The sequence below is a fragment of the Carcharodon carcharias genome, chromosome 7 (assembly GCF_017639515.1).
Source record: "Carcharodon carcharias isolate sCarCar2 chromosome 7, sCarCar2.pri, whole genome shotgun sequence".
In the NCBI taxonomy this organism is placed as follows: Eukaryota; Metazoa; Chordata; class Chondrichthyes; order Lamniformes; family Lamnidae; genus Carcharodon; species Carcharodon carcharias.
The window spans coordinates 186,001,207-186,016,588 of record NC_054473.1 but is presented as its reverse complement, the minus strand read 5'-3'; the positions used below and the strand labels follow the sequence as shown (position 1 = coordinate 186,016,588).

Sequence of the window (15,382 nt, the reverse complement as noted above, 5' to 3'; positions counted from 1 at the left end):
TATTGGTTGAAGGGTAGATGTTAGCTGGGGAACTGGGGAGGGGGGGGGGCTGGGATCTGGCTGAGGGGCTAGGCAGAGCCTGGGTGGTTTAACAACTCAACCCAAAGACAGCACCCCCGGCGGTACAGCACTCCCTCAGTACTGGGAGCGTCAGCTTGGATTTTGCGCTCGAGTCTCTGGAGCGGGACTTGAACCCACACCCTCCTGACTCACACTCGGGAGGAGCACTCCCAACCGAGACAAGAGCTGGGACGCCTCAAGCAGGTGTTTTAACTCGGCCATTTGCAGCATTTAAGCGACACCTCATTTCGATCGGGGTTTTGTTTTCTTCGAAGCTTTGAGAGGTTTCGAAATGATCCCGTTCGCTGTGCCCGTCTCTCTCCGTGAAAAGCGATGCACTTTCCCAGTTCCCCTGGTTCTTCGAGGTTCCTTTACACTCCACTGTGCCGAGGGAGGGGTGTGTGGGGGGGGGTGGGGGGGGGAATGGAATGTGCGTTGCTCCTCTCTTCGTTACTCCCGTAGGCGGGCGGACCCACTTTTTTACACGATGGTACGGGAGACCGGCCTGCATTCCTCGGGTGTATCCTTCAGCCCACCCAGCGGGATCAGCGGCAGGGCCACGTCCTGTCTGCTGTAGACCGCCTGCTCGTAAGGAGGTGCCTGGTCTGGGGGCAGTGAGGTCGAGGAGACGGACGAGACCACCTGCTGATAATTGGGGGGTATGGCCGGACCGTTTGTGGGACCCCCGGTTTGCTGGGGGTTCGCTTCTTCCTCAGAGGGGGTCCGGTGAGTGGAATCGCTCCTTTGCCATGGGTCAGTCAGGGAATACGGTGGAGGGTCTTCCTCTGGGAGATACAAATCTGGCGCTCTGTGTCCCACGCAGTCCTCATAGCTGGCACAGAGAGGGAAGAAGAGCACAAGAGTTCAGAAAAAAAGCCAATATATAGAAATACATTGACATTTCTAGATGATAAATGACCCAACACCCATAAGGTTTGTCCTGCAGAGCCTCTCTCATTCCACCCTCCAGAATCAATTGAAAACTTTTCTGCTCGTATTCTTTAGCACAGAGGGTTGTAGAGGCTGGGTGGTTAAGTATATTCAGCGCTGAGCTAGACAGATTTTTAATCAGTAAGGGAATGGAGGGTTATGGAGAAAAGTGGGGTTGAGGATTTGCAGATCAGCTATGATCTCATTGAATGTTGGAGCAGGCTCGATGGGCTGAATGGCCTACTTCTGCTCCTACGTCTTATGGTACCCTAATTCACACCAAGTCTCGGTCACCATCTGCTCGATAACCTGCACTGGCTCCTGGTCGCATTTTCATCCACGTTTACAATTCCCTTCATGGCCTCGCCCTTCAAATGATGTTTCATAATACTCCTGTGTAGCACTTTGGGACTTTTTACTAAGTTAATGGTGCTACACAAATGCACGTTGATGTTGTTTACAGCCAATGAAATATGTTTGATGTGCACTGATTGTTGTTATTCAGACCATCATTGCAGCCAAGTTTCCACACACCAATATAGGAACAGGAGGAGGCCGTTCAGCCCCTTCAACCTACCCTGCCATTGATTTAAATCACAGGTTGATGAAGTATAAAATTCATCCACATCTCCTCCTGCCATCTGGTATTTGCATATACTAAACAAAATACACCTCAGTCCCACCAACCCACACTCTCACAATCTCTATCTCTTTGTTGCTCATGGTCTCTCCACTTCCTTTTATTCTTAAATGGATCTACAGGTTTGTTGCACAACTTTATGTCGACTTTGAACAGAGCAGCAGCTCCCCCACTCCACCCCCCTCACCCACCCCAAAGCACCAACTTGCCTCCCCTTTTCACTTTCTTTGTTCTAACAGGTGTCCCGAGCGGATCTGATTCACTCACCAGAGGGGACCAGCCTGTTTGGAACAATTTTGTCAGCCTTTTGTCTGTTCTGAGTTCGCAAATGCAGCTGTGCTGAAGCTGCCTTGAGGTTGGAAACGGAGAGTAAACAGTTGTTGTGTTTGGGACAAACCTAAGTCCCATTTATTAACAGAAGACATGAAGACCCTAAAATCATGTCTCATTACTTGGATACAGAGTGCAGCTCCCTCTACACTGTCCCGATCAAACACTCCCAGGACAGGTACAGCATGGGGTTAGATACAGAGTAAAGCTCTCTCTACACTGTCCCCATCAAACACTCCCAGGACAGGTACAGCACGGGGTTAGATACAGAGTAAAGCTCCCTCTACACTGTCCCCATCAAACACTCCCAGGACAGGTACAGCACGGGGTTAGATACAGAGTAAAGCTCTCTCTACACTGTCCCCATCAAACACTCCCAGGACAGGTACAGCACAGGGTTAGATACAGAGTAAATCTCCCTCTACACTGTCCCCATCAAACACTCCCAGGACAGGTACAGCACGGGGTTAGATACAGAGTAAAGCTCCCTCTACACTGTCCCAATCAAACACTCCCAGGACAGGTACAGCACGGGGTTAGATACAGAGTAAAGCTCACTCTACACTGTCCCCATCAAACACTCCCAGGACAGGTACAGCACGGGGTTAGATACAGAGTAAATCTCCCTCTACACTGTCCCCATCAAACACTCCCAGGACAGGTACAGCACGGGGTTAGATACAGAGTAAAGCTCCCTCTACACTGTCCCCATCAAACACTCCCAGGACAGGTACAGCACGGGGTTAGATACAGAGTAAAGCTCCCTCTACACTGTCCCCATCAAACACTCCCAGGACAGGTACAGCACGGGGTTAGATACAGAGTAAAGCTCCGTCTACACTGTCCCCATCAAACACTCCCAGGGCAGGTACAGCACGGGGTTAGATACAGAGTAAAGCTCCCTCTACACTGTCCCCATCAAACACTCCCAGGGCAGGTACAGCACGGGGTTAGATACAGAGTAAAGCTCCTTCTACACCGTCCCCATCAAACACTCCCAGGACAGGTACAGCACGGGGTTAGATACAGAGTAAAGCTCCCTCTACACTGTCCCCATCAAACACTCCCAGGACAGGTACAGCATGGGGTTAGATACAGAGTAAATCTCCCTCTACAGTGTCCCCATCAAACACTCCCAGGACAGGTACAGCACGGGGTTAGATACAGAGTAAAGCTCTCTCTACACTGTCCCCATCAAGCACTCCCAGGACAGGTACAGCATGGGGTTAGATACAGAGTAAATGTCCCTCTACACTGTCCCCATCAAACACTCCCAGGACAGATACAGCACGGGGTTAGATACAGAGTAAAGCTCCCTCTACACTGTCCCCATCAAACACTCCCAGGACAGGTACAGCACGGGGTTAGATACAGAGTAAAGCTCCCTCTACACTGTCCCCGTCAAACACTCCCAGGACAGATACAGCACGGGGTTAGATACAGAGTAAAGCTCCCTCTACACTGTCCCCATCAAACACTCCAGGGCAGGTACAGCACGGGGTTAGATACAGAGTAAAGCTCCCTCTACACTGTCCCCATCAAACACTCCCAGGACAGGTACAGCACGGGGTTAGATACAGAGTAAAGCTCCCTCTACACTGTCCCCATCAAACACTCCCAGGACAGGTACAGCACGGGGTTAGATACAGAGTAAATCTCCCTCTACACTGTCCCCATCAAACACTCCCAGGACAGGTACAGCACGGGGTTAGATACAGAGTAAAGCTCCCTCTACACTGTCCCCATCAAACACTCCCAGGACAGGTACAGCACAGGGTTAGATACAGAGTAAATCTCCCTCTACACTGTCCCCATCAAACACTCACAGGACAGGTACAGCACGGGGTTAGGTATAGAGTAAAGCTCCCTCTACACTGTCCCGATCAAACACTCCCAGGACAGGTACAGCACGGGGTTAGATACAGAGTAAATCTCCCTCTACACAGTCCCCATCAAACACTCCCAGGACAGGTACAGCACGGGGTTAGATACAGAGTAAAGCTCCCTCTACACCGTCACCATCAAACACTCCCAGGACAGGTACAGCACGGGGTTAGATACAGAGTAAAGCTCCCTCTACACTGTCCCCATCAAACACTCCCAGGACAGGTACAGCACGGGGTTAGATACAGAGTAAAGCTCCTTCTACACTGTCTCCATCAAACACTCCCAGGACAGGTACAGCATGGGGTTAGATACAGAGTAAAGATCCCTCTACACTGTCCCGATCAAACACTCCCAGGACAGGTACAGCACGGGGTTAGATACAGAGTAAAGCTCCCTCTACACCGTCACCATCAAACACTCCCAGGACAGGTACAGCACGGGGTTAGATACAGAGTAAAGCTCCTTCTACACTGTCTCCATCAAACACTCCCAGGACAGGTACAGCATGGGGTTAGATACAGAGTAAAGATCCCTCTACACTGTCCCGATCAAACACTCCCAGGACAGGTACAGCACGGGGTTAGATACAGAGTAAAGCTCCCTCTACACTGTCCCCATCAAACACTCCCAGGACAGGTACAGCACGGGATTAGATACAGAGTAAATCTCCCTCTACACTGTCCCCATCAAACACTCCCAGGACAGGTACAGCACGGGGTTAGATACAGAGTAAAGCTCCTTCTACACTGTCTCCATCAAACACTCCCAGGACAGGTACAGCATGGGGTTAGATACAGAGTAAAGATCCCTCTACACTGTCCCGATCAAACACTCCCAGGACAGGTACAGCACGGGGTTAGATACAGAGTAAAGCTCCCTCTACACCGTCCCCATCAAACACTCCCAGGACAGGTACAGCACGGGGTTAGATACAGAGTAAAGCTCCCTCTACACTGTCCCCATCAAACACTCACAGGACAGGTACAGCACGGGGTTAGGTATAGAGTAAAGCTCCCTCTACACTGTCCCGATCAAACACTCCCAGGACAGGTACAGCACGGGGTTAGATACAGAGTAAATCTCCCTCTACACAGTCCCCATCAAACACTCCCAGGACAGGTACAGCACGGGGTTAGATACAGAGTAAAGCTCCCTCTACACCGTCACCATCAAACACTCCCAGGACAGGTACAGCACGGGGTTAGATACAGAGTAAATCTCCCTCTACACTGTCCCCATCAAACACTCCCAGGACAGGTACAGCACGGGGTTAGATACAGAGTAAAGCTCCTTCTACACTGTCTCCATCAAACACTCCCAGGACAGGTACAGCATGGGGTTAGATACAGAGTAAAGATCCCTCTACACTGTCCCGATCAAACACTCCCAGGACAGGTACAGCACGGGGTTAGATACAGAGTAAAGCTCCCTCTACACTGTCCCCATCAAACACTCCCAGGACAGGTACAGCACGGGGTTAGATACAGAGTAAAGCTCCCTCTACACTGTCCCCATCAAACACTCCCAGGACAGGTACAGCACGGGGTTAGATACAGAGTAAATCTCCCTCTACACTGTCCCGATCAAACACTCCCAGGACAGGTACAGCACGGGGTTAGATACAGAATAAAGCTCCCTCTACACCGTCACCATCAAACACTCCCAGGACAGGTACAGCACGGGGTTAGATACAGAGTAAATCTCCCTCTACACTGTCCCCATCAAACACTCCCAGGACACGTACAGCACGGGGTTAGATACAGAGTAAAGCTCCCTCTACACTGTCCCCATCAAACACTCCCAGGACAGGTACAGCACGGGGTTAGATACAGAGTAAATCTCCCTCTACACTGTCCCCATCAAACACTCCCAGGACAGGTACAGCACGGGGTTAGATACAGAGTAAAGCTCCCTCTACACCGTCCCCATCAAACACTCCCAGGACAGGTACAGCACAGGGTTAGATACAGAGTAAATCTCCCTCTACACAGTCCCCATCAAACACTCCCAGGACAGGTACAGCACGGGGTTAGATACAGAGTAAAGCTCCGTCTACACTGTCCCCATCAAACACTCCCAGGACAGGTACAGCACGGGGTTAGATACAGAATAAAGCTCCCTCTACACCGTCCCCATCAAACACTCCCAGGACAGGTACAGCACGGGGTTAGATACACAGTAAAGCTCCCTCTACACTGTCCCCATCAAACACTCCCAGGACAGGTACAGCACGGGGTTAGATACAGAGTAAAGCTCCCTCTACACCGTCCCCATCAAACACACCCAGGACAGGTACAGCATGGGGTTAGATACAGAGTAAATCTCCCTCTACACTGTCCCGATCAAACACTCCCAGGACAGGTACAGCACGAGGTTAGATACAGAGTAAAGCTCCCTCTACACTGTCCCCATCAAACACTCCCAGGACAGATACAGCACAGGGTTAGATACAGAGTAAATCCCCCTCTACACTGTCCCCATCAAACACTCCCAGGACAGGTACAGCACGGGGTTAGATACAGAGTAAAGCTCCCTCTACACTGTTCCCATCAAACACCCTGAGTCATGTTCTTGGGTTCTGATATTTACTGTAAACATAGATCATCTGGAATGCTGATATTTTCCTGACAGAGAATAGTTAATTCCTGCTTTAGAACCAGTCATTAATGCAATGAATCATGAGACACATGAATTTGCATGATGATTAATTGTCCCTTGAAGCCTTGTGAATATGTGACTGAAATCCAATTAAAATCTCGAGCGGAAATCAAGGGCGAGGGGATCTTTATAAGTCTCATTGCTCATTTAAACTTCTTCACACTCTAAACATGTTGGCTTGTTTCATTCTCTGTGATTGCAAGTCTCTGTACAAGGGACATTGAGTGCTTCAACTCTTTATTGTTATTTCACTTTGTTGTCCAAAGCTGGTTGGATCAATTTTAAACAATTCTCTTAGACAGAAGACATAGAAATCCGATAGCCGTGGGATGTATAATACCCCTTGCCTGGCTCCAGAAAACGATTCAAATTTAGAAACCTCGAACCATAGGATTATACAGCACCGAAAGAGACCATTCAGCCAATCATGCCTGTGTTGGCCCTCTGAAACCTCTCCAGTTACAGAATCACAGAATGGTTATAGCACAGAGAGAGGCCATTCAGTCCATTGTGTCTTGCACTGCCTATCCCAATGAGCAATTCACCCAGGGCAGCATTTTCTGGTCGGCAAGTGGGGGTGGGGCCCGCTCGCCGATGCGTAAAGTGACTCGGGGATGGGTCGGGCGGGCGTCCCAACATCACCGCGCATCACTGAGATTTTCAGTTCGGCAGGCGCGCAGCCGACTTGGCTGCATACCCGCCGAACTGTCAAAGGCCTGTTATGGCCATTAAAAAACTAATTAATGAACTTAATGGGCCTGCCCGTCCAGCCTTAAGGTTAGCGGACAGGCGAGGAGGCTGGGTGACCTTCGGACAATGCGTGAAACCTCATCCACGGGCGGGATGAGGTTTGGCGTAAGATTTAAAATTTCACGAAAATTTCACATGAGGGGACGTGTCCTTCAATTTTTTCCCGTTTTTAATTAGGTTTTTGAAAGTAACACTGATCTCCCTGAGGCAGCACTTTGAAAATGTTCCTGTTATCGCTGGGACTGTGAGAATTCGACCCTGGAGGTATGTGGAGGGGAGATTCCAACATCTCCAATCTATCACCATTTGTATCAATGTGGTTAAGCAGTAAGATTCTCATCTCTGGAGTCAGAGGTTGTGGGTTCAAGCCGCACATCAATTACTCAATTCAGACTGACACTCCAATAGAAGCACTGAAAGGAAGAAATTTGTCTGAATGGCAGAGCAGATTCGATGGGCCGAATGGCCTTCTTCTGCTCCTAAGTCTTATGGACTTGTCTTTATTTACCATCTTCTCAATGTGTTTGCAACCAATGGAGAACTTTTGAAGGGTAGTTACTGTTGCAAAGCAGGAAATGTGGAAACCAATTAGTGCACAGCAAGCTTCCACAAATAGCAATGTGATAATGATCAAGTCTTTGGTTTTATTTTAGTGATGTTGGTTGAGAGGTAAATATTGATCCCAGGACACTGGGGAGAACTTCCATGGTCTTCTTCAAAATAGTACCATGGAATCTGAGTGTTGCGCTGGATGTATCAGCCTAGATTATATCCATGTGCTTGGACTGGGAATTGAACGTGCAACAGTGAGAGTGCGATTCACTGGGACAGAGCTGACTTCAACATTGGAAGTGATGTCTTTTGGCTGATGTGTTAAACCAAGGCCCTTCCTGCTCACAATGGTAGTTCAGGTGCCTGTTAAATATTCCATGATGCTATTAGAAATAAAAAAAGAAAGGCTTGCATTTATATAGTCTTTTTCATAACCACTAAGCATTACAAAGCTCTTTACAGCCAATTTTCAAGTGTAATTTTTCAAGTGTAGCTGCTGTTGTAATGTAGGAAGTCTGGCAGCCAATTTGCACACAGCAAGCTCTCTCAAATAGCAATGTGATAAATGACCAGATAACCTGTTTTCTTTAGCGATGTTGACTGAGGGATAAATATTGGCCAGGCACACCTTGTCTGCCCTTCAGAGTGCCATTGGATCTTCTACCTTCACCTGAGAGAGCGGGAGGGCCAGAGTGCATTCTACGCCCTTGCCATCCTCAGTGCTTCCTCAAAGTGGTGTTCAACATGGAGGAGCACTGACTCATCGGCTGAGGTGGGCAAGGCGTTACATGGTAATCAGCAGGAGCTTTCCTTGCCCATGTTTGACCTGATGCCATGAGGCTTCATGGGGTCTTGTGAAGCAGTTTGGGATAATAAATAGTAGCATATCAATAGAGTTCTTTTTCCATTTAAATTAACATAACGTAAAATTAGATTATCTGGCCATTGTCATATTGCTGTTCTTGGGATCTTGCTGTGCACAAATTGGCTTCCATGTTTCCTACATTAGAATGGTTACTACACTTCAAAAAATACTTCATTAGCTGTGAAGTGCTTTGAGACAGCGAAGTGGTTGTGAAGGACACTTTAGGAATACAAGACTCTTTTTTTCAAGTAATGAAGCCATTAAGAAGAGGTTTTTTCTCTCTCTGGCCAGGGACTGTAAAGCAAAATGGCCGCTGAAGCCTTCAGGATGGTTTAATTGCAGCCATGAATAATTTAAAGGTAGTGTGACTCAGCGAGGATCGCACCTATTACAGTGATTGATGGAGCTGCTCAGTGTGCCAGCTGCCTTTAATGAAAGGGCAGAGGGTTAATGCGAAAAGCACATCGAAAGCTTAAAAGCTTAATGTACAGAAACCTTCCAGAGTTAAAGGCCAGGAGGGCACTGTCCGAGAAACTCTAAATTTCACTTGCCCATCATTTAATAAACTCCCTGGCTCCATCTTCTGTGTATTTTTTTACTTAACCTGATTATCAGGAAGTAAGTTGTATTGAACGTTATAATACAGCAAGCAGCGAGGATTGAAATAGATTACAGAATGATGGAAATCATCCAAGAGGCTCCATTTGTTCTCATTGGAAACAATGATTAATGTCTAGAAATTAGACACTTTGAATATCTTAAGCAGGAGTGCATATAACATGTCTGCTTTTCTGTCTTTCAGGCATAACTGTAGCAATACAAAGCAGGTTTAATTGTATGGACATTTTTTTGGGTTATTTTCTCACCAACATCCAACAAATGCTTGGGATGAAATCCATCTTGGGTGGAGAAATACAGGCAGAGCACAGTAACAGGTGACCAATATGTTACCACATCGTAATCGGCAAGAGGCTGAACCAGGCAGATGTGGAGATTTGGTTTTACATGCAGCAAGCTGTTATAATCTGGAGTGCACTTCCTGAAAAGGGACGTGCAAGCAGATTCAGCAGTCACTTTCAAAAGGGAACTGGATACACACTTGAAAGTGGAAAAGTTACAAATGAATGGGGAAAAAGCTGGGACCGGGATTAATTTGGCAACTCTTCAAAGGGCTGGCACAGGCATGACGGGCAGAGTGGCCTCTTTCCATGCCCTCCCATTCTGATGTTGTTTCGTGTCACGGCCCCAGCTGAATTTCACCCTTCACCGGTCCGGGTTCCTGTTGATGCTAGCCACCTTTGAATCGTATATACGGCACAGAAAGAGGCCATTTGGCCCTTCATGCCCATGCCAGCTCTATGAAAGATTCCCGCTAAGGAAAGGCCAGCCAGACTTGGGGCAGGATATTAACGCTTGGCGTGCGGGCACGCGCCCGACACACCCAAGGGTGCACCCCGACATCATCGCGCAGTCTCGCGGTATTTTATTCGGTGCCGGAGTCGGCTGCACACCTGCCGATAGTTAGAAGGCCGATTAAGGCCAATAACAGTCCAACTAAATTCAAATTTACACTGCCCGTCCAACCCGTGAATGGTTAGCGGGCAGGCGAAAAGGCCAAGCGGCCTCTGTGTCTCAGGGAGATTGAAGCGCTCTTTTGCGTGCTAGGCCCACTCGCACTCCTCCTCCCCCCCCCCCCACCGCCCCCAACCCTCCCCCAGCTCGCGATCCACGCAGGGCGGACTTTAATCGGCCCGCCCACATGATATCGCGACGCAGAGCCTATCGCGGGCTGCGGTCAGCTTCCTGCCTGCCCCCTCCCACTCCTCTCCTGCTGAGCAACCCCCACCAAGGGCAAAATCCTGCCCTTGGAAATGAAGGATACCAGTAAAACTCGTCTGAACTGGTCTTGCATACCTTAAAATGGAACTCCAGTATCACTGGTGCCAGCATTACTGATTTTTACTGGGGTTTGACAATTCTGAACTTCTGCTCTTTCTGCACATCTCTTTAATTGATTCCTTCTCAAGCATTTATCTGAAACTTCCTATTTGAATCGCCACCCTTTCAGGCAGCGCCTCCCAGATCATAACTTTCTGTGGTTAGAAAAAATTCTCATTACCAATTAACTGAAACCTGTGTCCTCCTCAGTGGTCACTGAGCCCCCTGCCAATGGAAGCAGTTTCTCTGCTTTATGCTCAAAGTCCTTCATAATTTCGAAGATCTCGATTAAATCCCCCTCAGCCTTGCACAACCCCAGGGTGTCCCAAAGACATTCGCAGCCAATGATGTACTCCTTGGAGTGTAGCCCCTGTTATAATGCAGCAGCCATGTTGTAATTTATGCACAGCAAGCTCCCACAAATATCAACGAGATACATCTGTTTTGTCACTGATGTTGGCTAAGGGATAAATACTAGCCAGGGCATTGACCGTTACTCCTTTGATCTTCTTCCAAATACCACTATGTGACATTTTATATCCTTCTGGGAGGGTATACTAGGCATCAGCTTGACACTTCATCTGAACAACGGCACTTCCAACAGAGCAGCACTCCCTCGGTACTGCATACTGGGCACATGCAATTAGATCATAGGCTCAAGTTAGAGTGGGGCTTGAACCTGTGGCCTGCTGACTCAGAGAAAAGAGGGTTATCCACTGAGCCACAGCTGATGCTCTCGTAACCCAGCTGATAGGGTAATCATTGCTCAGCATCATAAACATTGCTTGGCGCCTTTTACCAAGTTGGCCAAGAAAGGAGTGAGCCAGGGCAGATTTTTACAGGCTCCCGCCAGCGGATTTGCAGGTGGGGGTTGCCAGTAAGATTCCCTGGGTGGCCTTTCCATTGCCCTCCCACCAATCCCCAACCTGTCCGCAGGTTTACAGGGGTGGGGGTGGGGGGCAGGCAAGGCCTAGGGTCACCCACCCAACCCCACCCCAATTGAGACCCTTAAGTGGCCAATATTGGACATGTAAGGGTTGCTTCCGGGCAGAATTTGAGGGGAGATGGTGGTGTACTGGTAATGTCATCCAGAGAGCCAGACTAACGCTCTGGAGGCAGGGGTTCAAATCCCACCACAGCAGCTGGTGGAAGTTGAACTCAGTTAATAAATCTGAAATACAAAGCGAGTCTTTCTTTAGGGTTTCCTGGACAAACAATTTATCCCTCAATCAACATCACTAAAATCAGATTACCTGATCATTGACTTTTGTGGGAGCTTGCTGTGTGCAAATTGGCTGCCATGTTTTGTACATCACAGCAGTGACTATACCTCAAAGGTACTTTATTGGTTTTAAAGCGCTTTGAGGTGTCCTATGGATGCGAAAGGTGCTACATAAATGCAAGTCTTTCTTATTTTCTACCCTCAAGTATATCTCTGCAAAATATCACCATAGCTTCACCCAATCTGCTACTAACTTTAATGAATAATATTCACTCTCATTGACCAGCAGCCTGCATACCTGAAGGAGGGAAACCATTTATTTAGCCATTTACGAAGCAGTTTCTATAGGACTCACCATCACCAAGGCCACCTACTTCCACCTCTGCATCATAACTCCTATCTGTCTCTGCTTCAGTTCATCTCCTCCTGAAACCCTCATCTATTGCTTTTGATACCTCAAGACTGGATCCTTCTGAGGCAATGCCCAGCTGGCCTCCCATATTCTACCCTCTGCTGCCAAAACTCTGCTGCCAAAACTCTGCTACCTCGCACCCTAACCTGCATCAAGTTTCATTCACATGTCGTCTCTGCTCGCTAACTGACATCGGCTCCATTTTAACATTCCTATCCTTGTTTTTAAATCCCTCCATTGTTTGTTCCTCCCTACCTCTGTAGTCTCCGTAAGGGGGACTTCACAGGGTGGGTGCTGAAAGAATGTTTCCCCTTGCGGGAGAGACTACAACCAGGGACCATAGTTTATAAACAAGGGTCTCCCATTTAAGACAGAAATGAGAAGAATTTTTTTTCTCTCAGAGGGTTGTGAATCTTTGGAACTCTCTTCCGCAGAGAGCAGTGGAGGTAGAGTCAATTAATATTTTTAAGGCGGAGTTAGATAGCTTCTTGACCAACAGGGGAGTCAAAGGTTATTAGGGGTAGGTGGAATGTGGAGTTGAGGCCATAATGCGATCAGCCAAGGGGCCGAAATGGCCTATTCCTGCCCCTAATTCGTATGTATGTAATCTCCTCTAACCCCACAATGCTCTGGAGAACTTCTCCGATTCTGCCTTCCCGTGGATCCCTAATTTCAATCGCTCCACCACTGGCAGCTGTGCCTTCACACCTGGTGCCTGAAAAACTGGAATTCCCTCCCTCAATCTCTCCAACTCTCTATTTTTTTTCTTTTCTGCTTCAAGATGCTCCTTAAAACCCATCCCTTTGACCGTGTTTTTGGTCGCTGGTCCTAATATCTCCTTACGTTTCTCAGCATCAAACTTTAAGAGATGATCCTCCCCTGAAGGACCATGGGACATTCAAGCACACTAAAGGCGCTATATCAATGCAATGTTGCTGTTTTTCTTGATGAATTCACCTCCAAGCAGTGAAGGAAGCTGGGGGCTAAACCTACGCTTGGAAAACTTCTAGATGTCTGAAGAATATTTTAATTTGACCAGCAGCAACATATATCTTTAAATTAAACAAATATCGCTCAATGACCTTCACCCCCAAGCATTCAACACCCCGATGTATAATTTAAAGATATGGTGGTAGACTCCTCATTTTTCGAGTATGTGTTACTTACAGCTTGGGCATACTTGAAGAACGAGGAGTCTACCACCATACCTTAAAATTAGATGTAGGGGTGCCGAATGTTTACAGACAAAGGTCATTGAGAGATATTTAGTTCAAATGAAGCCTTTATTCACATCCGCCCTTTTGAAAACCACCAAGGATTGCAGTATGGCAACTTGCCCAAGCCTCTTGGTTTTAACGGACTTTTGTTTCCTTTATGATTAATATTTAATTCCTTGATGATTGGATGCATTTAACATTTAGGTCAGTGGACAAAAAAGTACCAGGCAAGATTTGGGTTCCACATCAATAAAGATTGCTTTGCAATTGGTTATCAAGATAGGGAATAATTTAAAAATTATTCACACCTTCATTTTTTCATTACAGCCTAATTCACAGTCTGCTCCACAGCACAGGGACAAGGGCAGACTGAAATGACCAGATCATAAGGGTTATTATAACCTCTCTGCACAAACAAAAAGCCCGTTGAACTGCAGCCTACTGCAGGCTTCAAAACCCTGACACTGGGATGGTTTCATTTCGCAAACCGTCAAAAGTGCAGGATGCGCAAAGAAACTCATTTTTTAAAAAAGAACACAGCAGCATCACAGTTTTCAAAATGTTGTGGCAGTGAGGAGGGATATTCTCCACTTTGTCAGATCATCTTGCAATGACTAATAGGATCGCTGCGTTGCCATGGTGACCAAACCAAAAAAAAAAAGCTTGTTTAACGGTCGTTCATAAATTACAGGTGGAAAACTGGGAATGAGGGATACAGGAACTGAGGTGCGGGGGAGGGGGAACAAAGAATTTTACAAGGGCATTCCTATGACATACTTTTGAGTCACAACACTTGTTTGTGATATTGTAGTTGTTTTGAGAGCTACGTTTCTTCAGGCATTAGAGAGGAATCCATGGTGGCTTTTAGGTATTGCATTCAGTGCATCAGGGTCTCTCCCCTTTCGTTGTTTGGAATTATTGCAAGGCACGGAGGGGCAATTTAAGGAGGAGACAGAGCTCACAGGATGTCCCTTACTGTGGCTCAGTGGATTTAACCCTCACCTTTAGCCACACGCGTGTGAGTTCAGGTCCTGACCCAGAGACTTGAGCACAGAATCCAGGCTCACACTCCCAGTGCAGTACTGAGGGAATGCCGCACTGTGGCAGGTGCAGCCTTTCAGGTATGATCTTAAATCAAGCTCCCTGTCTGTCCTCTCAGGTGGTGTAAAAGATCCTGTGGCCACTATTTGAAGGAAACGATTGAGTTTTCTGTGTTCTGGCCAGTATTTATTCCTTGACTGACATCAGCAAAGACAGATTAATGGCCCTTTGTCACATTGCTGTCTTTGGGAGCTTGCTGTGCACTATTTTGGCTGTTGTGCTTCCTGCATTACAAGAGTGACTGCTCTTCCAAAAGTACCCCATTGGCAGAAAGATGCTTTGTACTAAGGCACTATAGAAACGCAAGTCTTTCTTTCTTAAATAACCTGGACCAAACTGAGTCATTGTCACACTTAGTGCACCGTGTAACAGCTTATACCCCCTTCCCTCTTAAACCTGTAATGAAAGTGACTGAGAGTTAATCATCGTAGTGGAATTAGTACCAAACCTCAGAGTGAAGCTCTATCTAAATTAAGCTAACTTTGTAACTGCTGACCTAGAAACCATTTGTATCTCAGTGCAGTCATCACAATGAATGCCTCACTGCATGAACAAAGGCCTGAATTGTCACTCAGATGCAGAAAATGCCAGCGGAGGCCTGAATCAGGGAGTCCCACCCCCGAACCAGCCTCTGCCATTTTTGCAGAGGGGTGATTTTTATCCGTTCAAGGGAGGTGGGCATCGCTGGCTAGGCCAGCCCATTCCCCAATTGCCTTTGAGAAAGCGGTGATGTGCTACCCTCTTGAGCCGCTGTAGCCCCATGTATTGTAGGAACACCCACAGTTATGTTGGGAAGGGAATTCCACATCCGTGGCTCCCA

At 47.6% G+C, this 15,382-nt stretch overlaps 1 protein-coding gene across 1 annotated transcript in view; it reads right to left on the bottom strand.

The window, feature by feature from the left end:
• Positions 1-494: 494 nt before the first annotated feature.
• bean1 (brain expressed, associated with NEDD4, 1) overlaps positions 495-15,382 on the bottom strand; it is a 104,374-nt gene continuing 89,486 nt past the window's right edge. Inside the window, exon 6 of the mRNA XM_041192460.1 lies at positions 495-892. Within this exon, the coding sequence (XP_041048394.1) occupies positions 541-892 (352 nt within the window). The 3' untranslated portion in view covers positions 495-540. The remainder of the gene's footprint in view (positions 893-15,382) is intronic.